The sequence below is a fragment of the Emydura macquarii genome, unplaced genomic scaffold (genome assembly GCF_026122565.2).
Source record: "Emydura macquarii macquarii isolate MOO-44397 ecotype Brisbane River unplaced genomic scaffold, CSIRO-AGI_Emac_v2 contig_2473, whole genome shotgun sequence".
Lineage (NCBI taxonomy): Eukaryota > Metazoa > Chordata > Testudines > Chelidae > Emydura > Emydura macquarii.
Genome location: NW_027132610.1, coordinates 16045226 through 16071954, shown reverse-complemented (window position 1 = coordinate 16071954; position 26729 = coordinate 16045226). Strand labels below are relative to the sequence as shown.

The 26729-nt window shown below is 40.2% G+C and overlaps 1 protein-coding gene across 1 annotated transcript in view; it reads right to left on the bottom strand.

Annotated features, from left to right (window-relative positions):
* The window catches only part of FREM2 (FRAS1 related extracellular matrix 2), a 186929-nt gene that overhangs the window by 88520 nt on the left and 71680 nt on the right, over positions 1-26729 (bottom strand). The window contains exons 3-5 of the mRNA XM_067563038.1: positions 12321-12467; positions 4659-4889; positions 377-502 (exon numbers count right to left, since the gene is read on the bottom strand). Of these exons, the coding sequence (XP_067419139.1) occupies positions 377-502; positions 4659-4889; positions 12321-12467 (504 nt within the window). The remainder of the gene's footprint in view (positions 1-376; positions 503-4658; positions 4890-12320; positions 12468-26729) is intronic.

Below are 26729 nucleotides of genomic sequence, written 5' to 3'. Positions count from 1 at the left end.
TTTAATGGAGTCAAATGGAAAGACTATTTCTACTGTCATACTACTTATAGAGAGCATCTTTCATCAGGAGGATCTCAAAAAACACAATTCACATTATATCCCGGCACTAGGTACTGTTTACAAGATCCTGAGAAAAATCAAGGAATACCGATCAATGAAATGCAACTACTTCTAGAATGGAACATGGCATCTATTTAACAATACACAGCAATAGTTTAATGCATAAAGTGAAGAGGAATAACCCTTCCCACTGAGACTGAAAGTATATAAACAGAAAGTAATTACGAGTGCTGGGAATGATTTGTATATTCTGCAGACAGACATAATCATTATTTTAGCTTTGGTTATTATTTTCACTGAACTTAGATCCTGTTACCTTGCTGTGTATAGCAGATAACCATCAATTCCTGGCTCACATCTCCCCTTCTCCTGACAGGAATGAACAGCTCACCAATGTCTTCTTCAATTGTGTAGGTGGATTGAGGAATAAAAACTGTTGATTCTGCAGAGAGCAGACATATTTATTTGTGTTACTTTATGTACTCAGACACTCACACGAGCAATAGCCAGAAATTCTTTTTCCCATCAGACACAGAAAACTCCTCAATGTAACAAAACACTCAGATTTCTCAATGGTAGAGTGAAATGTTTTAATATTTCATTTTGCAGCCAAAAAGGAAGCCAGAACCAAGGCCTTATGCCGCAAGCCCTTATTGATGAGAAGTAGTTCCTAATCACAAAAGTAGTCCCTCTTCCTGGGATTTAATTACTGTAACAGGACTAATCACGTGATTCACCATCACATCTGTCAGTAAGGGTTTGAAGGATTGGTCCTCCGGTGTGCATCCAGAATTCTAACCAAATACTTTTTGTATTTCTAAACTATTATTATTATCAGCTGTTAGCCATGAAAGTTTCACCACTGAGGATCACACAATCATTTCAGTATCCTCCTCTCTGACAGCAGTTCATTACAACCATTCTTGCTCTTTTTGCACATCCAAAACATTTTTGGAGTCCTTAGACATTTGGGGTGCTTAGGATGCAGGATTGGGTCCTTTGACTCTACACTATATGGTGTGCCGGGACCATCTTTTTGTTCTCTGTACAGTGGATAGCACAGGGTGCTACAATAATACAAACAAATAACAATAATAATTTCATTTTATTATTGTTATAAATTAACAAGCCGAAGAGTGATCCCTAATTTTGTTCTTTGTTTGATTTTTCAACAACAAAACAGACTTCAAAAGAAAACTGGCCATTAGTTTGAGCTCATAGAAAATTCTGCAAAACATGTAGGATTTGGGCATGTCCATTATCTCTTTAGGCTTATATATAAAAAACAGACTTCTCTTTCATGTTCTCTGGAATTCCTTTTTCTTATCTAAATAAGTGCTACAGGCGTATTTTTTCTTGTAACCAGTTTTGCTCTTTTGGCTAAGAATGTATCTTCTGTTAATTAAAGCTAGCTATTTCCTTTTGGACGTCAGAAGGGAAGACAGAAACAATTCCACGCTAGCTTTGAAAGTTATTTTAACATTCACAACTTCTTCAGATTTCTTAAACACATCAGCTGTAAGAATGTCAGTTCCTCTTTTGCAGGCAAAGCAAATAAAACATTGAACAATTTGAAAACAAAAACTTCTAGTTATTCTACATTCCTATAAACAGGCCATTGGCTTTTATGGTGCCTTTGGATTTCAGGCTCTATTTTCTTATGTCCATCAAAAACTTTAGAGAAATGGATAGTATCCATCCATGCTTACAATTTCAGCAGTGATTATCTGTAATTCAATCAAGGTTACTCTAATGTCAAGAGTAACACAAACAAACAAACCTCCATATTTTTAAATCCAATCGCTGTAATGATTCTGTATAACTTAAAAGACTATGCAAAGCCAATTATTTGATTATTTCAGAACTTTTTTGTAAGCAATTTCCTGAAAGTGTAATGTGATTTCTTTGAAAGGATGTGCCACCGCGCTATTCCTGCAACATTTCGGAAAATGCTGCTAGAATGAATGAAGGCCAAAAGACTGCTATAAAAATGTTGTAATTCTGCTTTGATATGATCTGTTAGCATTTATGATTTCAGAAAGACCAAAAACACCATAGGAGAAAATATCAATTTTTTAGTTTAAAGCAATACTGGTGTAATCTTTAATGAACTGATTTCTTTTTTCCGGTGCAAATAAATTAATGCAGAAAAATTACATCCTATGGAAAAACTATCAAAATGCAATATGTTTTGTGCATCCTATGTTTGCATTATGGCTATGTAACCATACTGTTTAAAATCACACACAAAAATAACAAATCTTAAATGTGGAGGTAGACAAAATATTTGGGAAAATAATCTAAACCTTTCCATGTTATGATAGCTGCCTAAGGCTCATGGCTGACTGAGTTTATATTCTCTAGAGAATTAGCGTATGAAAATCCTTCTTTATTCAATACCTTCCTGTTGTAAAACATGACAGGACTTTCCACATATTAAGGGCTGGCTCAGCTATCAGCAGGGTCTCATTACTTTAGTGCCTAGTTCTGAACCATTTCAGTAAAGGGGGTTTTAACACTGATTTCAGTGGAAGCAGAATCAAACTTTAGTGGCTCTTACTTGTTCAGCACCTACACACGATTCCCCACATTTTGAAAGATGATTTAAGAGTCCAGTCCTGTTCCCCTTCCTCCCCCGGCCCTCCAGTTGCCAAACCATTCCCAGGGTCCCCCTCTTACCATATGAAATATTTTTGCTCTCCTTCAATCCCCTAATGACAAATAACCATGATCAATTCAGATGTCAAATCCCTTCAGACCTATTGATACAATTTGGGTTACAGCAAACTGCTCGGGACTGTGTGTGTTTTGCTTTATACAGGAAATGGAAAAATCTATGGTTGGCACTGATTAAGGACCACACACAACTCTGGCAGAGCTCCCATGTCCTGAACATACTATACGTAATTTTGACCTTGATCTACAAGCAGTGTTGCCCTCTGTAACTAAACAGGGATGCAAGATAACCCCCAGGTTTGATATATTTTAAATCTGAAACTAGCAAATGAAAAAGATCAGCTGGGCACATTTTTCCTTGCCCGGCCACTTTCAAGTGTTAATTAGAAAACGACTATATAAAACAAGCTGTTGCAGCCTTTGCATCTCTCAAGATTCCTTACTGACATCTTTGTGTGACCCTGGCCACTTGCTGCAAGCATCTGGATGCAGTTCAAAAGCATAACCTCCCAGGGCTGCTACTCCAGCGCATGCTTTCGTTATCACTTCTCTCCTCACCTACATTCAACTGTCGTTTTATCTGTTCTTGGCACCTCAACTGTGAAATTTATCCCTGAATGTAAACCAGTTGTACATGTACGCCTAGTGCTATTTCTCTCCCCTAAATCCCTGCTAAGGAAGCAGCAACCTCTGCAGAGCTCTTGAAGTCAGGAGGCAAGAGCAACTGGAGCAGGGTCTTTACACTATTTTGGGAGGCTCAAGTGTCACTGAAGGGACTTGCCCATCCCTTACTCCAAGTGTGGGTGGGTGGGATGGGGAAGCAGGGGAAAACAGTAAGTTTTGCTGAGGAGCATCAGCTAGAAAGGCTTATCTTGGTCCATGTGCTCCAGTTCATCTCTCCAGCTGTCACTCAGCTCTAGAGAGATATTTCTTACTCCTATAGGAACACCAGCCCGGATAATTCCCTGAAGTCAGAAGGCAAATGTAGTTTCAGAGAGACAGGGTTTGTAGGCACATCTTGTAAGGCACGGCTTGAGCTAGAATTTTGCTCCATAACGCCCAATTGCTTCTTATTATGATGATTGATAACCTACAATAGCACCCAAAGAGCGTACAATGTAATTTGACACCAGCCAGATCTAACATAGCACTTTACATATTTAAAGGGATTTGCAAACATTAACTAAACTCTGAGCAACTTGTAGAGCTGAAAATATTATTAGAGAAAATAGGAGATGTCTTTTGAGCTAATCAAAAGAGTCAGGCATGCAGCTAATGAAATCATGAGTGATTTATTTAATTCTGGGGCAACAAAAGTGGTTTCTGAGCTTAGAACTATCTTTGGAGGCCACTGTTTGAGCGTAAATTATTTCACTGTTTAGTATAAGTTAAACATACATGAGATAAAATCACCATCATCAGGTTACAGGTTTTAAGTATATTGAACAACAAAGCAGAGTTTTTTCTCCACTTCTCTAAATTGATTTCTTCTGTGTGCTCCACTAATTATACCTTTGTAGAAGGTTTAAGGGTTTTCTGCCTGACCTTACAAAGCAGGCAGAGGTCTACTAGCACATGAATGCTTCTGAGAGCATGGCTTTTCATTGTAGAGGGGACCCTAAAAGGTTTAGGAAGACAATGATCCTCAAAAGCAGATCAGTCTATTCAGTCCACAATAAAACAATGCACAACAAATACACGATGGTAAAAACATGGAAAAATATATTAAACATATAAAAACATACCACATTCATCAGGTTCTCATGAACCACCAAGCTGAATGTGACCAATGACAAAACAGCAAGATGATACCTAAATCTGTTCTCAAAAATATTAAAGGACTTGCTTAATCAGCCTTTTCTCACAGTTTCCTCCGTTGCTGTGTCTACAGATTAAGAATAACATTTTTGAAATGTCTTTACCATCTCCTGGGTCAATAATCTCCACTGTGGCCACTTCAGGAAACTCTAGGACAGCCATGACTGGCTCAGAAAGCACAATATGGAAGGTCTCAGACTGCTCATGTTCACCATCACTCAAAATCCGCAATCTCCATGTAGCTAAGGTTTGGCCAGGATTGAATTGCACCTGCTTCTGGGCTTTTCCTTTAAAGTCTTTATCCTTCTCAGCAGTACCATCTTTAGTGCTAATACCTGCCAAGAAAAATAAAAAATAGGACCATTAACAATAGATCAATTCTATTTTTCTCTCATTCACAGATTCATAGATTTCCAGGTGAGAAGGGACCATTCTGATCATCTAGTCTGACCTCCTGTATAAGATAGGCCATAGAACTTCCCTGAATTAATTCATGATTGACTAGATTCATTACTGGTTTGCCATTAAAAATAATAGTTTAGAAAATATACACTTTTCACATCCGAGGGTATTTATCTGCAGGATTCAGGCTATGGGGTATATCTTCAGAAATACACAGGAGCCACCCAATCTACCCATTACTCTGTATCAGAATTTGTGTTGCAACATCCAGCACAGGTAAACAGATTAACCAAGCTTGGCTACAGTCACCCAAATCAAAACTAACTGCTGCTACAATCAATACTTTCCATGCTAACTGTCCGCTTTCTATCCCAGGACATACAGCTGTTCAAAAGAACTATTTTTTTTGTTTTTGTTCTTTAATTCTCTGCTACTCAAAAATGCCTGAACCCTTTTTGCTGAAACTTTCAAAAAACATTTACCACTTTCTGACAGAGACCAAGCCTGGAAAATGTTACCTTGAAAGATGAAAGTTTGGGAAAGTCGTGAATGACTGAACACGGGAAATTACAATGAATGGTTATGAAACCTGAAATATATGATATGCCCATTACAATAAATATATTTGGGTGATGTCAGCTTGTTTCGGCCTTTACATAATGGCCCTCATTAATCTCAAACTTTTCATGGTCAACTCAGGTCAAATTCAGGTAGCAAAGTCGAGGGATGAATTTCAGGACTATGCCTCTTAGAGAGACAACACAGAACTCGCAGCCCAGGAAGATGAGGGACTGAGGTATCTTTAAGCCATCTGAGTCTGGGCTGCTTGGGGAACCTCAGTTTAAATTAGACAGCCCGTGAAAACATATATTCCTGCCCTCATCTCCACCACTGGAACACCCCCACAACAGAGTTTCTGAGGAGGTCCTCAAAATACAACTTGTGGCTGTCTTTCCCATTTCCTGTACTGGGGGATTCCCCTCGCCAGATCCAGGGCTTTTAGTGCCCCTTTTGCCACTCCTGCCACTTTAATCTGCATACATGACAGGAGAGGGGGATGAAAATCTCCTCTGATGACTTGCATTCTTTTACAATGCTTTAATTATATTCAGCAGGATTATGTTAGTCAGATGCAAGTTAACCAAACTGTCAGTCAGTCTTGGGATCAGTTCCTTGTTGGAATAGGAGTCCAAGGTGTTTAGAAACTAACCTGGATCCAGTTTACAGAGGTAGAAAATTTGTACATGCTGTTATTGAAAAAGTCAGATGCCAAATTTGTATTGTTACTTCCTTGAATAAAATCAATATCTGTTAACCAATACCAGCAACAATTTAAACCAATCAACAAACTTCCTTAACCTTGTGCTTTATCATAATATATAATTTTTAATGTAGTGTTTGCTCTTTGAAAGAAAAAAAGAAATAATGGAGCCAAGTAATTGTCATCAACAGAGTTACTCAAACCCTGCTTCAGCTAGGGACTTAAATACTTTAAGCATTAGTTAGTCCTATTGACTTCAATGGGACTACTCGTGCTGGAAGCGTACCTGGCTGAATCAGGGCCTTAAACTTTTTCCTGTTCTTCTAACCAGTTTAAGCCCTTCCTGTGCTTTGGCCTGAACCTGTGCAAGATTAATGCTTCAGAGTCCAAATGTATCACTACTGCCAGTGCAGATGGAATTGGAATTTAAAAACAAAAAGCAGATCCAGGAGCCAGAGATATGTGTGAGGTTGTAGAATGCGATAGCACATTCTTTTTGCCTTCTCACTCCTCATTCACTGTGAGCAGTTTTCAACACCTCTTGGATCAACCTCTGACTAACAATCACTACCAACAGTGACTGAAGAAAATGAGCCTATTGGCTGCAATTCCTAATGCATGCGCTGGTCATTGCTTGATCACATCAGTTCACAGCAGCCTAGTGGATGTGTGTTAATGTTTGTCTTAACAGCGCTGCCCACTGTGTTCTACCATAAAAAAAATGCACAGGTGATAAACTTTAAGACTATGCTCTGAAAACAATTCCTAAACTTATAGGCAAAGAGTTAATGCTGTGTTCGGATTTAATTGGAGTTAGAAACTGGGGTTGTCTTTATCTATATTTATTTTGTCTTTATCTATAAAGCATCTTCATGAATGTATGTTCATCAATAAATGCTCTTCTTTGATATCCCGCTAAAACTAAATAGATTCAACTAAAAAAGATGGATTCCTGTCTTTAGTGAAAACTCTGCATCTCTTTATTGTTCATAAATTCAGTATGTGTTAATTCCTCATGTTTATGGACAGGATCAAATACTGCTCATTCTGCTCATGCAACTAGTCCTTATAAGTTCATGTATTCCCATTTTATTCCCATTGATCTAGGTGCTGCAGATAGACACAATTACTACATACAATTAATCAACACACACGAGTGTGTGTGATTTGCAGACAGTTATTTTTTGCTTGAGGAGCCAGGTATGGAACCTACTATTTCAGCTCAAAATACAGAACTGAAGAAAAAATTCAGAGCTATAGTAAACCCTCTTTAGTTCCCAGTAATAATAAGTCTCTCAGCCTCTCCAGTCACTCAGCCACCAGAGAACAACATCACACACGTGTGTGGGCATGCACGTACACACACAAAGCAAGTAGTTTCCAGGGTGAATAAAATTAGCAGGATTTGCTCCAATGCTAGCATTGGTAGTTCCATCTCCAGATGCTTCTCCTATTGGATTATACCATTAGATCACTCAACCTTCCCTCCTCTTTCTGTAAAAATAAAAATTGTAGGGATTGAGGGAATGATATTTTCCCTCCAACAGCTCTTTTGTTTTTTCACTAGTTCTCAATCTTTCCTCAGTTTTGGATTGGCCATGTTTTAGGTGGCAATTGGTTGTTTAGGCTGCTTCCGTGTCCAGTCCATCATTCTGTTATATAGGATTTTGGATTTAGAATGATCAAGAAGCATGTTTCCAGAATATAAGCAAAACTCAAAAAACAATGGCATACTGGATTTCGCAGTGAGATCAATCATTGAGTATCTCCATAATGTAGCAAGGCACTGTGGCCTTCCTTGGAGCCTGGGCCCAAGGAAGGGTCGTGACGCCTCTGCTGGGCAGAACAGGGCCCTACAGGCCAAAATGCCTGGCAACAGAGGGGCGGAGCCAAGGCAGGAAGGGGAACTATAAAAGGCCGACCTAGGGCTCAGTAGGAAGGAAGCTGCTGCTGGAAGCAAACGTGCCTTCCTGGAGGCTGTGGCCTAGGCCTAGGCCTGACCCAGACCTAGTGGTTGTTTGGAGCAACTGCCCCGGTGAGTGGAGCATCCAGAACCTGCCTGGATTGCCGGGCCCTAGTGATTGGACAGGGCTGCCAAGCCCTAGTGATTGGGTGGGGCTGCCAGGCCCTAGTAGCTGGAATGAGCCACCTGAGAGTCCTGGGTAGGAAATACCCTGAGGCTGACCCTGACCTGGAGGAGCTGCCTGATGCCAGGGACCCCAGGGAGCTGACTGAACCCGGTGGACTGGAGGAACCCCTGGGACCTGGAGGAGCTGCCCTCTGCTGATGATGCAGAGGAGTTCCCGGACCTGCCGCCGGTAGACGGTGAAGGACTTGTGGGACTGTCACTCGCCTTCTACCCCAGTGACCTGGAAGGTGACTGCTTCCTGCAGGTACCCGGGGACAGGGTGGGAGAAAGTGGCCCAGGGACATCCAACTAGCAAGTGGCTGAGTCAGGGGCTAAACCCCATCAGCGTGTTGTGGCTGAAGCCCCACTGACTCAGTGGCAAACTGCCTTGTCACTGATAGGGCTCTGGGCTGGGATGCAGTGGAGTCGGGTGGGCCTGCGTCCCTCTTCCCCCCCCTTCCCTAACCACCCCGGGAGGAATGCTACCCTCTGCGTTTGGGAGACAGAGGATCCTGAGCTCTACTGGCCCCGCCTGCCTGCAAGGCCGGGGGCCCCAGACTATTTTACAAGCCCCGCCTGTGGGAAGGGCAGGGACTGCTGACTGCCCAACCAGCCCTGCCTGGCTTGCGGGCCAGGGACTGCAAACTGCTTTGCCTACCCCACCCTGCCTGAGGGCCGGGGGCACCAGACCGCTTGCTAGCCCGCCCTGCTGGGGGCCGGGGCTAAAGACTTGTAAATGGGCACTGGTTATTCCCCTAAAGGAAGGTGCTGTGGCCTTCCTTGCAGCCTGGGCCTGAGGAAGGGTTGCGACGCTCCGGCTGGACTATGCCACCAGCTTGCACATAAGAACTATGGAACATTGGAGAGGATATCGACATTCTGTCATGGATGAGCCCCAAAACACTACTTTCTGCTAAGAGCAGTTAATGCCATAGTCCAAGAGTTCACGTGGGTAACTTATTTTTACATTTTGTGGGTGAATTTAGCTTCCACTGAAGTTAGGAAGTGACTTGGAACAGTCATAGTGTAGTAGGCTGGGAAGTCTGTTGTGAAGATACTTCAGGCATACTAAATATGTCCAACATTGTGGTGGTTTTGGAGTGTGAACAAATGAAGGACTGTGATTAAAACTACTTTTCCCCCCTCCCCACTAGTGACCCCAGAGGGTAGGGGATAAAAGACTTGAGACACAGCCATGGCTGGCTTAGGTCAGCTGACTTAGGTTAGTGGGACTCGGAGCTAAAACTCATTGTGTAGATGTCCATGCTTGGGATGGAGCCAGAGCTCTGGACCCTCTACCCCTGCGGGGTCCCAACCCAAACTGCCACACAGCGATTTTTCAGCTCCAGAGCCTGAATCAGCTGACCTGGTCCAGACACAGATTTTTTTATCACTGTGTAGACATACCAAGAGAGGATTTAAACCTAGGTATCTATCAGGGAATAATTAGTACACAAACCCACTGCAACGCCTCTTTTCTCATTTTAATTTGGATAAAAACAGATCTAGATACAGATTACAAAGGGAAAACAATAAACAACCTGAGGATTTTCTTCACATGCTGCAGTACCTGATACAGCTTAGAAAACATAGATTTTGCTAAACTCTGAATCCTACTGCAGTTTGTTATTATGACTGAGGAGGATGAGCAGGCTACAAATAGTATGCTTTTTCCCGTTATTGAGTAACATTTTGTGGTTAATCACTCACAGGGGTAGCACACTAGAAATGAGCTGACGTACAGCTGTTGTGGGATGGATTTCACATGTATGTGTTTATATATACTATGAAAATAATTCTTTATAAAAAAGATATTGTTAATGGTTACTTTTGAAAGCATTTGGTAAATTCAGCAAATTGTAACTAGTACAAAAGATAGTTTCAAATTGTAATTTGTTTGAAAAGTTTCAGTAATTGAGTTTATTAATTAAACTTACCTGTTAAACTGCGGTTAACCAAATAAGACTACTCATTAACAGTATGAATTCATGCCAAACACAACAGCAGATGCAAATAATCGTAAGGTTTAAAAAGCATTCTGATCCGTTCCTCTCTAGTAGTATGCAGACTTAGACTATGAAGTGTGTGCGCATATGAATGTGTGACACAGAAGGTAACATTTACAAAAGCACTGAAGGGCCAGATCTGTAAAGGTATTTAGGCACCCAAAGGTCTGATAAAAGTCTAGTAGGATTTTCAGAAGCACCTCAGCATGTTAGGTACCTAACTTCCATTAGCCACTTTTGAAAATCTCACTAGGCATCTATCTGCATCTTTGAAAGTACCTTTGAAAATATGGCCCTTAGTCACTTAAGTGCTTTTGAAACTTTTACCCAACCAATAACAAATGCTAAAATTCTGTAGCCTTAAACCAAGCAAAGTCCCCATTGACTCCAATGAGTGTTCTACCTGATTAAGAAGTGCTGAATTTGTCTCAAAGAGTATCAATAAAAATTCAATGCTGGGAAATCTGACCATCCACCAGGGTTCTGAAATATATCTTATAGTCCAGTTCATAAACTAAAATCTATGTAATTAAAAATGTTTTATTGTATTCTAATTAATATTCCATAGCAAACTTTTTTTGTCTATTTTATACTTTTTTATCTCAGGAAACTTTACAGCATGTACAAATTAGAACTTTTTAAGGTTCTCCTTTAGTTTTTAGACCTTGCTTAAAAGAAAACTGCTGATACTGGTCACAAGCAGAATAACTGGGGACTAAAATTACTAAAATCAGAGTGCAACTCTATTAATTTTTCACATTCCAAATTTTTTGTCTGGCTTAAAATATTTGATAATGTAACAGATAAGTACCCTTCCTTCCTCATCTCTCCTAAAGTGTCCGCCCGGTTTATGACAATTCAAGCTCACTCCCCAACCACTAGGCCAATTGCCCTATCCTGAAAAGAAAGTATTTCACAGACTGGAACTGCTACTGTTAACTATTGCGGTTTTATACTGAGCATTACTAATCCAAGTCAGATAAAGAAACTCCCCCCCAGATCTTTGCATTTGACACACTCTTTTGTACTGGTAAAGTTTAAGGAAAATTATGGGTAGATACAACACACAATTTATACTCTCTAATGCCGTACTGTTGCCAATTCTTTGGAAATATTATGTATCAAATGGAATTGAAAAGGTAAATTTGATCTTTTCATTCTTCTGGCATGCTGAGTGACAGACCTTGTACATCCTAACTTTAGTCAAATGTTCCAAATAACTTCCACAAAAATTCATCCCAGGATCAGAAATCACAACTCCATTCAGTGGGCTAATGGATATTTGGTTGTAGTCTATAAATGAGGTATTTTCTTCAGGTGTGCTATTCACAACACTGATAAACATGCACAAAATTCACAAATTTATCAAATCACCATTTTTCTTGTACATTCCTTAATTTAAGCATCATTAACTTTCAGTGCATAATGGATCAAATTTAATATTTAGTTAATTAAAAGGCTACTTCAGAGGAAAAAGGAGTTTAGAGAACTAATTATAGTTAAGGCTCCCCTTTCAGAGCTCTAATTTCAACCTTGTTAACCTAATTTGTTTGAAAAGATATGTGGCCTTATTTTGCTCCCATTCAAGCCAGTAGAATTTTTACCTTTTAATTCAAAGAGAAGGATTGGGTCCCTGACAGCTATAACTGAGGATGAGTTGCTGCAGAAACCAGAAAATATACAGATGAAAGATGCAATGTGGTTACTGTTGAAAAGGAAATTCCTATTAAATATTAAATTTTTGACTCAAATAGGAAATAAAACTATCAGTAACTGATTTGTAATTTGATTTTGTGCCTTAAATTAAATTAATCATACAATTTTAACAAAAGACCCTTGTTCTAATAAATATGCATTCTAGTGTACCCAGCTGGATAAGTATCAAATACTACCAAGGTAACATAGTGAGACACATTTTGTTAATCTCCTGTTCTATGGCTCAGAGGTAATTTATAGGATTGAAACTTACTAATAAAAGAGGTTTCTCCCAGGTAACCTCTCCGCTTAAGAACAACATCTAGATATTTAGAGTCTTCATTTACCAAATAATATTCCTTCTCTAAAGAGATCCAGGCCCAATTCAAACGAAAATGCTGGTTCTTCAGTTTATTGCCTCCTGCAAAACAAAATGAAAAACACATGTTTATTAACCTTATCTTTATTTTCAACATAATCTTGTCCCCTCTCTGATGCAAATTAACATATCTCATGTAAGCTATATCTTTCAATTGTAAATTCAAATTCCTAATACTGTGAAGGTTTAACAGTAAGAAAAAACTAGTAATGAAGTAGTTCATGTCACATTTCATATACACAGAATCAAATTCTGTGTTGGATGCATATATACAGGTCACATGGTAACTAGGATATGGCTCAATGAGTTGATTTTGAGTTTTCATCACAATAATGCTTGACTTCCCTGTATTTAAAAAAAATGAATGCGTGACCCTAAACTTTCCAAGGCTGTTTGTACTTCTAAAACACACATTACACAGGATATCACGTGGAACTTCCAAGATACAATCATAGTGCCTCAAGCAAAGGAAGGCACTTGTTAGCTTAAGAAATCGGAGATGATATCTGCAATCATTCAAACTGCTACAGCAAAATTAAATACAACTTCTGACACATCACTCCAAAATTGCAAAGAGACTAATTCCTGTTATTTGGGAAATTAATCTTTACCCATACAGCCTGCTTCTAAACATCATTGTTTTGTTCATTGAACCCAGTGGCTTTTGGTCTCAACAGCTCAGCTATATGTTACACAACATATTTATGACACAGCTTTCGCATCTTACTAGCAAATAGTTTGAGAAAGATTAAGTCTTCTTGATATGTGGGATACTCTTTAAAAGCATATGAAATTATAACTATAGACGACCATAAAAGCATTAGTTATCTACATAATTTCAGGTGATTTAGAGCACCTCAGATGATAATTGTCACTCCCATGAAACACTCTGGGAAAACACATGCATGTATGATAGACTCAGCAGTGATTATTTTGTTCTAAGGCTTTCAATTTATCTATTTTATTGATTAAGCCCCAAATTGAATCACCCAGCTGGCTGGGATTTTTTTAAAATTGAAATTACTGCACAAATAGATTGAGTGATTTCCCTAACAGTAACTGTGACATGGCACAAGAAGCAACCCTATTGCACAACTAGGCACCACAGCCATGGAAGCCAATTAAAATCCTGAGTGGGGAAGGTCCCGAATAAGGCAGTTGCACTGCAACTTCCCAGGAATGGTCTGGGACTCTGCAGAGTCTGACTACTGTGCCTTCAGACACTGCAAGTGAAGTCCAGCATGACAGTGTCACCCACGTGGGGAGAATGAATGGTCAACATGGATTGAGATAGCATTCCTGGATGGCAGTTCTGTGTGTTGATGACGTGGCCATCAAGCTGAAGATCAAACCCACCCACTCATCAATAGAAAGAGCCTTCCACAAAACCCTTCCTCCCATTCCTGTGTGGATAATGCTTATATTGTTCATCATAAGATGACCCTACTTTTGTGACCAAAGTGAGTAGAAGAAAGAGGAACAGGATCCACAGTTGGAATGGTGAACTCATTTCCACGATTTCCTTCCCATTCAACTCCAAGCATCTGCATAACACATGCCTGCAAACTGGGTGTGGACCTGCCCCATTCCTAGCACCTGTCACACACGTACATCTAGTTTATATGGCCTCATGGGGCTTACACAATCTGAAGAACATAGACAGCACTCCGATATGGTGAAAAAAATGATAGATTAGACAGACAGAGCTTAATGTACAATTTAAAATAAATTAGAACTTAATCTGAATCTAAAATTAATAAATGTTTCAGAAGAAACTTCTGTAAACAGATGGAACCTTAAAGGCCCGCATAAGAACACAATGCTTTTTTCAGATGGAAAGATAAGAGTTGCAAGGAGATAACATACATATCACTGGCAGAGAGCAACATACAGACTGCACATGCTTATTTATTTGTACAAGAAGCACAAAAAAAACAAACAAAAAACAAACAAAAAAACCCCAAAGATTAAAACTCTGATGATAAAATATAGCAGTTTTATTTTCTAATGTATAGTTTACCTCCATCTGCTACAGATTATCCTTGGCAAAAGGGCAACATGATGTCTGATTGTAAATATAGGCATTCTGGCTGTCATAGACAAAAGTTCTGAACCCATCAATATTGCGTGAGTCAACACAGTGGAATCTGTTTGCTATTACTCTGCAGGGCCCCATCATTTCCAAAGCAAGATTAAAGCAGTGATCAGCATGGTGATGGGAAAAATATATATCTAGCACCAGGAGCAGAGATGCCCTCTTATCAACAGATTGCTGGGCCTATTTGCTCAGGTGAAAGGATGCTGTCTGGCTCCCCTCCCACAAGGTGCTGCTGAAGGGTCAGGTTTGCAGGAATAACTGCTATCTGAACTGTGCAAAGAATTGACTCTAGAACTATTGTCATTTAAGATTTTTATATAAAACCTGTACACAAAATCTTTTATTGGACTGCAGAATTTTTTCCAAGTGTTTTAGTCCACTCAAATTTTAACTACAGTCGGTAGAGACAAATGGAAGGTTTTTTTCCCAACATGTTCCACTCCATTCCCTTGAACAAACAGTCAGCCTTTTCAGTTACTTCCACTCTGCTCCCAAGATAAGCCTCTATAGGTCCTTCTTTATGGAGCTGATTATCAGAAAAAAATGTGAAAGCTACTGTACTATGTAAATGAAAGGAAAATAGTTATCAAAGTATCACACTGCAGCCACTGACTTACCTATTATAGTTTCTTTGAACTCTCCCAACTGTTGTGGAGAAAGGTGAGCGTTACAAATGAATGTACCAGTAACTGCTGTATAGTTTTTACATATATTGAGAACAAAAGTTAAACACTTACTACCAATCTCTTTTTAATATTAATTAAGCTTGTATTTACGTTAGCTTTTACATGGTTCTATTAGCTCAGTGAAGTTGAGTGTCAGTTTCATGACTAAAAGAAAGGAAGGAGTGAGAGCAGCAGAATAAGGACAATGGATTTCAAAAACGACTTTACAAAACTCAGAGAACCAGTAGGTAGGCCCATGGGAAGAAAAATTAAGGGAAAAAGGAGCTCAGGGGAGCTGGCAGTTTTTCAAGGAGACAATATTAAAGGCACAACTGCAAATTATCCTGATGTGAAGGAAAGACAGGAAGAATAGTAAAAGGCCAATGTGGCTCCATCAGAAGCTCTTTAGTGACCTGAAAATCAAACAGGAATCCTACAAAATGAGGAAACATAGACAAATTGCTAAGTGGAGTACAAAAGAATAGTTCGAGCATGTAGGGACAAAATCAGAAAGGCTAAGGCACAAAATGAGTTACACCTAGCAAGGGATATAAAAGCAAAAAAAGAAGTTCTTTAAATACATTTGAAGCAAGAGGATGATGAAGAAAAGTGTAGGCGCTCTACTTAGCGAGGAAGGAGAACTAATAGCTGATGGCATCAAAAAAGCTGAAGTGTTTAATGTCTATTTTGCTCCAGTCTTCACTAAAAAGGTTAATAGTGACCAGATACTGAGCATAATTAAGATTAACAAGAAGGGGGAAGCAATGCGAGCAAAAATAGGGAAAGAACAGATTAAAGAATATTTAGATAAGTTAGATATATTCAAGTCAGCAGGGCTTGACAAAATTCACTCTAGGATACTTAAGAAACTAGCTGAAGCAATCTTCAACCCATTAGTAATTATCTTTGAGAACTCCTGGAGAAGGTCTGGAGAAGGGCAAATGTACCTATTTTTAAAAAGGGGAATAAACAGGACCAGGGAATATGGACCAGACAGCCTAACTTTGATACCTGGAAAGATACTGGAACAAATTATTAAACAATCAATTTTAAGTATCTAGAGGATAATAGGGTTATAAGGAATAGCCTGTATGGATTTGTCAAGAACAAGAATTTCCTTCTCTTACAGGGGTTACTGGCCTAGTGGATAGCAAGGAAGCAGAAGATATGATCTATCCTGATTTCAGTAAGGCTTTCGACATAGTCCCACATTACATTCTCTCTCTTAATCAACTATGGAAATATGGTCGAGATGAAATTACTGTAAGGTGGGCACAAACACTGGTTGAAAGACTTCTCAAAGAGTAGTTATCAATAGCTCGCTGTCAAAATGGGAGGGCGTATCTAGTGGCATCCTAGGGGTCAGTCCTGGGTCCAGTACTGTTCAATATTTTCATCAATGATTTGAATAATGGAGTGGAGAGTGTGCTTATACAATCTGCAGATGACACCAAACTGGGAGAGGTTGCACGCACTTTGGAGGACAGGATTAGAATTCAAAACGACCTTGATGAATTGGAGAATTGATCTGAAGGCATCAAGATGAAACTCAATAAAGATAAGTGGAAAGTATTTCAGGTCGGAAGGAAAAATCAAATGCACAACTACAAAAGGGGAAATAAACGGCATTGGTAGTACTGCTGATAAGGATCGGGGCTTATAGTGGATCCCAAACTGAACGACAGTCAATGTGTTGCAACTGCAAAAAAGGCTAATATCCATTCTGGGGTGTGTTAGCAGAAGTGTCGCATGTTTCCACTGAAGGTAGGACAAGAAGTAATGGGTTTAATCTGCAGCAAGGGAGATTCAGATTAGGTATTAGGAATAACTTGCTAACTACAGGGTAGTTAAACTCTGGAAAAGGTTATCAAGGGAAGCTGTGGAGTCCCCATCACTGCAGATTTTTAAGAACAAGTTGGACAAAAACCCTCCCTAATAAGTGTAAGTTTACTTGGTTCTGCCTCAGTGCAGAGGGCTGGACTTGATGGCTTATTAAGGTCCCTTCCAGGCCTACATTTCTGTGATAATCTCACTTACTCGTTTTTTAAGGCAAATGCATGGGGATATTTTAAAATATGGTACTGCAGACACAGGCTTTTACACAATGTTTTAAGCAATTTATTAATTTTTTTTAACAGGTCTCATAAATTTGTTCAAAACCTCTTTCTGGTATACTCTATATTGGCACACAGTATCGTACATGACAAAACTGTTACTTAAAAGAGAGAAACAAATTGATGTTAAGGAAAAACTCACATGGAGAAACCTAATTAGCCAACTACTAAATCAATTTATTTATGTGGTCTGTGCTATGAAGGTTGGTAAAATTACTCCGGTTGGTAAAATACAGGATTAAAAAAATCAGAGAAGACTAATGGAAATTAGGCAATATAAAATGTTTGATATTTCGTTTTCTAGATTACTCTCCACACTTCAAACTACTTTATCTTAAGCAAACAAACTTTTGGGTAAGATTCTTCAGAGGGCCTTCAACCTTTTTGTATATTATAATACACAATGTTGTTCACCCTATTCAAATGAGCAACACTGTACTATAAGTGACATATTAAAAACTTGGCTGAATAAATTGTATATTTTAAGTATTTTTTGTGCAGACATTATTAAATTAAATATACAAATAATTTAAAAGAAGTAAAATGTGATTCTGAGAACAAGAAGAGTTTTATCTTCATTTCAAATCCCTTTCAGAATAGGATATGACTACGCATGCTACATTCTAGCATACTGAAATATTACATCCAAAACTAAAACTATGTTAAAAGAATATTAAGGTTTTAAAGTCAAGCACTCAAAAATGAGAAAAAGTCAGAATTAAGGTGACCTGTGCCACCTTAATATGGCCTCCTGTTTAATTCACTATCTGTGCTGTCTATAATACTAAAATAAATACCTGCAAATAAATTAAGGGAGCTTGTATCCCTCACCAACCCTTCCCTTGGGCTTAAGCCAAACTTGTGCAAATAATTAATGTACTATAAATCAATGACAGTTTTGCTTTTATTTCTCTCCCAGATAAGTGCTTGTAATACAAATATATCAGAGGGTTAGCGAGGGGAGCCATTACCACAGTGATTTTAAAACTAAACAACAGGGCTGAGGGCCAAATTACAATGATGTAGTCCAAAGAAATGCCATTGACTTCAATGAAATTTAGCATCAATGGTGTAACTATGGTTATGCTTAAAAACCAGTCCCTGCATTTAAGTACTCATGATGCCAAATTAGTCATTAACTTTTCTTAATTATTAGCAGGAACACTTCCAGAAAAGCCACATCATGTAGCATTTCCAGCTGCAATTACTGAGTACAAAAAGTTATGTTAAAAAAAAGTTAAAAGAGTGAAACTAATCACCATACTACTAACGTTATGGGGGAAACTGTTAAAAACGAACATTCTCATTTAAGCAGATGCTTGAAAGTCTAAGACCCTGTCTACACTTACCTCCGAGATTCAGTGGCAGTCAACAGGAGTTACTCAAGCTACGCAAAACACTTGCGAAACTCCCGTCGACTTCTCTGCTCCTCTTCTGAGCACCGTCTTCACTGCACTGCGCCACTTGCGAAGGTGGTCTTAGTATGTCGATTTCTGGATCGTCTGAGCGGGTCTACACTGACCACTCAGTTGATCCAGAGAAATCCATCTGACGGCGGCAATTTTGCTGCCATCAGTGTAGCTGTAGCCTAAGCCTTTTACACCTTTCTAGTTCCTCTAATTCCCCAGCTTACCCAGGGTGGCCACATACATATAAAGGAAATAAAAACTGGAATGAACAATACAGAATAAAGCCCTTGGGTCAGATCCTTAGCATTCACTCCCGTGGTGGAACGCTGCCTGTACAGGGATGTGAGGGACTCCCCTCCCAGACAGAGATTACTGGGTGACATAAAACTGGCATAGCCAGGTCTATACCATCTGCTGTTAGTCTCTCCAGCACTGGGGGTAATGCTGGGGCTCAGATGCACTTGAGGAGCTAGCCCTTATGTTTAAGGAACCTCATCCCAAATGATTTTATTCAATATACAAAATCATACTACTGTAGCCCAGTGTATAATTCTTTGCTTGATTACTCCTTGACAACATATGCCAACATCAATTTTCTCCATTACTGTATATTTTAAGTTAATTAGCAATTATAAAGCTCTGAATTTTTAATCCCAGTTGTAAGAGGACTGATTTTTCTGGAAAGAGTTCTATTAATATTTATACCCACATTTACACCCACAGTTCCTTTCTTTTCCTACCATAGCCTCATTCTTAAGCTCCTTTCCCAATGAATGGAGGCATTCTTGGACGTGGTTTTCATCACAACTGCAACCTGCAAATATTGAACACTAAGAGTCAGTTTCCGTTCTCATTGTATGCCACTGTAAAAGGGAAGAACTCAAATGGAGTCTGATGGTGTAACTGAGATCAAACTCTAGCTCTAAGAACTCAGATGACTTCTTGTTTCCTCCCTGCTAGTAGTGGTATCCTCCTTCTTACTCTCAGTGCTGGGTGGGGTAAGAAATACTGAGAGTGAATCTCAGCACTGCTGCATGCCTGGAATATTTAGCCAACCAGAATCAGAATCACAGAACCACAGGGTTAGAAGGGACTGCAAGAGTCATCTAGTTTAACCCACTGCCAAGATGCCAATATTAATTCTACTTGCTAGGATTGTCAGTGCCGGCAGTTATGATTGAAATTAATATGACATATACAGAATGCTTCTGTAGTTCAGTGATGGTTTGGTGGGTGTGTATCATTTTCCTCTATATAACAGGATAGGCAATAATGTCTCAGGTGGGATACAAACACCACCCAAACAAGTACTCTTCTGTTAGCTCAATGACAGCTCTCCATTTCCAAAGTAGAGAAAGATAATGAAAACCATGAATGCTGTGTTATGGTCCATTGGTAACTATCTTACTATAGGACACTGAATCACGATTAGAAATATGTGCTAAAAAGGAGTATACCCTAGAACATGGTGGTTATCAGACCAGGGCACAGAAGCACTAAAAAGACCACCTGTTTGTCACCTGAACTCCATCAACTCCTTGATCTTTGAATTTCACCCACAGTCACGTCCTGTAGCCATTGATAACACATCTTAATGGGAAAAAACACCAATCTCCATGCCTCTTCTGCCAAGACCATGAGTGGGGAGTTAGGTTCCAAAATTCCTTAACCTTCAGCACCTCTCCTTGGAGGTAGAGGTGTTGTCATTTCTTTGGGGCCATATGAGTGAAGTTACCTTATAATATTAGTTTTCTCAACAACAAGATTTATTAAAAAAAGAGAGAAGATAGTAATAGAACCACAGAAAGAGTTTGCATAACAGGTCTATATTTACACTTTTCATAAATGAAACTAGTTAGGTATTCTTGACATCCTTGTCCGCATTGCATGCTAACCCTGGTGTAAGCAATCACAAAATAGTCAACCTATGGCAGCCTAATCAGCAGAAGTGGAACCACACATAGTGTGCTGTCACTCCCTGCATCCACAATAGCATTATATCTGGTCATGACAAGCAATCTGAGACCATAACCCAAGATTCATAGCACCACAACTGACTGTGTCACTTTACGGTCACATTCACAGGGTGTTGTGGGGCAACTTGTCTGCTCACTCTAGAGACTGTGGGAGGCAGTTTAATGCAGAGAACACGTCAATAAATTCTTTGGTTTGGGTATATAGGAAGTACCAATCAAAAGAGGACTTGAAATTAACTGAACTTAACATAACATAAAATAGAACAAGATTAGTCAAAAAGAGCAACAGAAATTAACTTATTCTCTTAATGATCTGCATGGTAACAAGAGCATGGCAAAAAGAAAATTCTTTTAAAACCTAGTCCTTTTCTATCTTTACCTTGCTTTACATACTTAAATGAATCAGCCTTTAGAATATGCAGTATTGTTGTAGCCATGGTCCCAGGGCATTAGAGAGACAAGATAGGTGAGGTAATATCTTTGAATGGACCAACTTCGGTTGCTGGGAGAAACAAGCTTTTGAAACAAGCTTATCTGAAGGTCTGAAGAAGAGCTCTGTGTAAGCTCAAAAGCTTGTTTCTCTCACCAACAGAAGCTGGTCCAATAGAAGATATTACCTCACCCACTTTGAGCCCTTAGACTGATCTAACACGGTGATAATGGCTTTCCTTGAATATTCCACTGTAGGTACTAAGGCAGTGCCTGAGCATTATCAACAAATTGGACTAGAAATACAAGTTTGGAATGGAGTGTTTGAAATCTAGTAAGAGGTTCACTAATGGGCACTGCTCTGCTTTATCAAAGCCATGCAATGGGTGAAGCTGAAGAACCGTATGTAGGTGAACTGCAAACTGTACGTAGGATGCTGAACAGAGGCAGATTGATAATCCACTTCTAGTCGGGGTCAGAGCAGAGGTAGACAGCAAGACAGTACAAAAGGAATAAGTGCCAACAGGCCTAAGAGAAGGGATTGGAGGACCATCAAAATTGTTGTGACTACTCATGGCTGCATGTTTTCACTGCAGTTGTTGGCAGGTGTCTGGTTTTCAACTGGAAAGTCCAGTCGAAAGGGACCAGTACACTGTCAGGTCTGATGTAATGACTGGACTTGAAAAGTCTGGTTGCCATGGGCAGGAAGGAGGAGGGGGAGACACTGGATCATCAACCCACGCCAGCCCATACTCAGCCAGGCCGCCTCCTACCTACATCTCATGGACAGGCAGGCTCCACATGAGGGGTTGCAGTTGCGGGGAGAGGGAGGTGGAAAGAATCGAGCGATGAGGAAGGAGGAGAGCAGCGAGTGATGGGGAGAGAGGGACGAGAGGGGGGAGGGCGTCGAGGAAAAAGGCAGGGCAGGAGCAAGACCTGGAGAAGAAGCGGGGCAGGGGAAGGTTCCAGAACTTCTGCTGTACTGTCCAGTTTTCAGAAATTAGAAAATTGGCAGCCCTGCTTGGGAAAGTAACATGCAATAACAGCTATCTGGGGTCTGCTTTGTAGCTCAAGGAGCTGTGGCTGCCATGTTGTGTGGCACTAATAGTTTTGTGTGAATGTGTGAAAGCGAAGCATGGTGAGGGGAAAACCCACAGCTGAGTCCAAGTTAAATCTATCATGAAGACAAAGCCTTGTAGCCTCAGAAAAAAGCAAAGCAAAGCTTATATCTCCAGAAATCAGTCTCTCTGACCATTCCCTCATCTACACAGACCTAGCCTCCCTCTCAGTATCTGTCAAAGCCCCTCATCCCTCAGTTGAGTTGTTTATCAAATCCCAGCTGTTAGATTTCATTATCATATCAGGATGAGGTTACATCAATATTTCCACAAAGGAGTGTTTGATCAAGAGTAACAGCTGAAAGAAATACAGAAATCTTTGTCCTCCATAAAAGGACTACTGTCCCCAAATTACCTATGAGAGGTTCCCTCAGCTTCCTGTCTCCATGTCCAGCATTTCGCAGACCATTTTGATCGGCATGTCCTTAGACAAGCCTCAGTAGACAAGCTAATTGACTTTTGATTTGTATGTGCATTGTTCTTGGCTGATCACAGAGCCAGCATTTAAAAGAGCTTGCCTCTTTAAATTCCTCTTATCCATTTCCTCTTATCAATTTTCTATTGCCATGAAATACAAATTATTGACAGATTCCTACACCCCGTGTTCCAGTGTGTCTCTCCCACCTGATTCACATGCTGAAGGCCCCACTCCTGCATGTAACACTACCAAGGGGGACCCCTGGGTCTTCACTGAGCTCCACTGAGATCAACAAAAGAGCAAGTGGGTTCAGAGGCCTGCCTGAGGGAAACTACCTGCAAGGTTGTAGCCTAATTTTCTTGTATGCCATTCCTCTTTCCCCATGTTCAGAACATATAAAATCCCAGACGATTCTGTCTAATACCCACTGCAGTCAGAGAAATATACATAGTGGATTTCATATGTTTAGTTTGGAAAATATATTTCAGTTAACTCAAACTGATTTTCCATAGTACTATAACCTTTTATGTTATAGGTGTTGTGTACACTAGTACAAGTGAAAGAAAACAGCTCCACTGTGAACATTTCTTCTACCATATATAGATTTTTCCAGAAGAAATGTTTAGAGAATAGGTGACAAATGCTCATTTTTCACAGTATCTCCACCATTCACTGTTTATCTGCTGTGGAACTTAATTAGAACTCATACATTCTGTAAAATTGCCTTTGTTTGGTCTAGAAATCTAATGGCAGCAGTAATATACACAAGCAAACCCAATACATTATATGCTCCATTGAGTGGGGTTTTGAAACTGACTTTAACCGTCTTTAAGGTGTAATTGAGTCAGATAACGTCATCTGAAACAAATTAAAATGTTTCATCTTTACAAGTCCCTTTCAAATGCTGTCATGACACCCTACCACTGAAGTAACCCACTGAGGTTTCTGCTGAATTCTCCCCTTCTGAACTCTGTCTGCTTCATATATGCCACTGCAACTCAATATATTTTCAGAGCAACAAAGAATCACAACCTCTAATTAACCCCCATCTCAAAACAATGGATTTTCAGATTCTCAGGAGACAACACACACTTCCTGTCATCACAACCTTGCTTTGTTCCTGATCGAATGTAATTGCTGGGTGTCCACTGAACTGCAGACAGTACTTGACAACTGAAGAACAGATAACTGTCAACAGCTACTATAACTTTTTTTTTTTTTTGGTTAGGTCTACAACCTAGAAACAAGTTGTAATGGCTGTATTTGCCAGGTTTCAGAACAGGCAAATATTTAAGCAAATCTTCTAAATTTGAAGCATATTGTGTATTTGCATTGCAACATAAAGTGAAGGGAGTGAGTGGGGGATGAGAGAGAGAAATATAAAGGCAGATCAATGGGCAAAATCTGGATCCTAGAGAAGGAATTCAACAAGCAAAACTGAGTTGCCAGGTATTTAGAAATGATGGTGATGGGTACAATACAATAACTTTAGAGGGATAAGGTGGATAGCTTCACAACTGATTTTAATGGCAGTAAAATCAGATCCACTAGGTGATTTAGGATTTTGTGATTTCAATCAAGGATCCAAAGCTGCGAAGTGTATCATGATCAGTAGAACTGGGATCAGAGCTTTATTGACAGGACACCACCAAAACAGGGAATGTGGGGAGTTAGGCTGCAAACAACCCAACCAGATGGACAGAGCAGTGCACAGGATTTAATGATGTTCCACTTGCCCAACTTAACCTACATTCAGCTTCACTCTTTGCTAATGAAACAGGGCAACATCTCAACTGAGAGTTCTCTGAAGTGCAGCAGCGGGCAGCATGAGCCATGGAACTTAGTCTGAAACCCTCAGGAGCCCTGGATTTTGGGGACACAAACTGAGCCTAGTGATGGACCCAATGGAAGAAGGAGTTTGAGCTATCCACAGACCTGGCCATGCAGGACAATGACAATGGCAGGAAAGCAAAACTGTTAGTTTACCTTACTGGGGAAAAAGGCAGAGAGGTCTGCTGCTCTCTGAAGCTCACAACTGCCTCAAGTCTCACAGAAGTCCAAGGTGCCTTGGGGAACTATTGCTCCCCAAAGCAGAACAAAAAACTCTGGAGTGACATGGGTTTCTCACTAGATACCAACCCAAAGGAGATGGGATTCCCCTATGTTACAGCCTTACCCATACTGGCTGCTATGTACAATTTTGGGGACTGACAGACTCCCTAACTCGGGACAGGACAGTCTGCAGCTCTGGGGATCAGCAATCACACATTTGACAGATGCTTAGACGTGAGGCGGAAGCCTCAAGAGAATGGAGAAATGTTCTAGGAGCCACTCCCAAAAGTGCATGCAGCAAGACAACAGCAAACGAGAGCAGGCGGCCAGACGCATTTATTGTGGATGACAGCATGAGCAGGTAAAGGAGAAGTGCCCCACACTAGGACAGGATTGCAAGGAATGTGGGACGTTGAACTATTTTAGCAGTGTGTGCAAGAGCAGAGGAAGGTCTAAGAAAGATTCCGTCACACTTGTACAAGAGGGGGATTCCTCAGGGTGAATTGGACTCGAATACACCCATTACACAGAGCAGACACAATCTAATAATGTACAATCAGAACATAATATAGCCTATACGAAAATATGACCTCATAGTAACTAACCCAAAAAATAATAGATGATACTAACTTTCATTTGTGGTGGTGGATGGCAAGGACCACAGACCCCTCTTGGGGAGTACAGCCACACAAACCATGAATCTGATGAGGGTGCAGGATCAGCACTGTACAGCTGCAGTACAAAAAGCACAAGGAGGAGTCCAATGGACAATAGAGACAATTGTAAAAGCACATGGGGATGTTTTCAAAGGTGAGAGGTGCTTCGAAAGAAAGCTGTGACTGGAAGAAATCTCCATAATGGAACCTATGTATTTATCACAAAGGAAAATTCCAGTGGCACAATATAATCCAGTACACTAGGAGCTTGAAAGTCTGTAGATCAGGGGTGCCAGGGCACCTGCAGTGGCAAATAAAGCCTGGATGAGCAGTATAATGGTGGTAAAGAAGCCATCAGGCAAATTATGCTTCTGTATCGACCCAAAAGCCTCTGAACCATTCATTGCAAAGCTGGCACTATCCATTGCCCAGAACTGATGACACCCTGCCAGAACTTTCTAAAGCCAGAATCTTTACCGTCTGGGATGTGAGGAATGGACTTTGTCACATAAGCCTGGATAAAGAGTCCAGCATGCTGACAACCTTTGCAATACCATTTTGGCCCAGAGATGCTTATGCTGTTGGGCATAAGTCCAGCACCAGAGATGTTCCAGAGAAAACTCACCCAAGTGCTGGAAAGGCTGCATGGGGTGAAAATAACTGCCAATGATATTGTCATTGTAGGTGGCGGGAGCCATGGTACGTAAAATCAGTGAGATTAAACAATGATTAAACCTCAGGAAAAATTTCCTAACTGCAAGAACAGCAGGACAATGGGTTAGCTTAGATGACCCTAGCAGTCCCTTCTAACACTATGGTTCTGTAATTCTATTATAGAAAACTACAAGCTTTTCTACAGAGATGCAGGACACGATCCTAAAACTCAGTCCAGAAAAAAAGGCAATGCAAATAGTATCAGGTGACATACACTGGACATCTGCTCACAACAGAGGGACTGAAAACAGATCCCTACAAGGTCAAGGAAGTCAGAGATGTGCCAGCTCCAGTGGATCTGAAATGGGTGCAGTGCTTCATAGGAATGATACATTTTCTGTTCAAGTTCTGTTCACACCTGGCTGTACTAACAGAACCCATACATCAGCTCAAAAGGCATGATTTTGATTGGGAATAGACAGTTCTGAACATCAAGCAGCACTTGAAATGCTAAAACAAATGGTAACAAATGCCCTTGTTCTGACATACTAGTAGTCAGAAGAGCCACTGACACTCCAGTGTGATGCATTGGAGAAAGGATTGGGTGTAGCTCTTTTCCAGGAATAGCTGGTCGCTTATACCACCAGAGCCCTTTCAGAAACTGAACAGGGGTACCTTCAAATAGAAAAAAAGCTTCTGGCTGTAGTATTTGTAG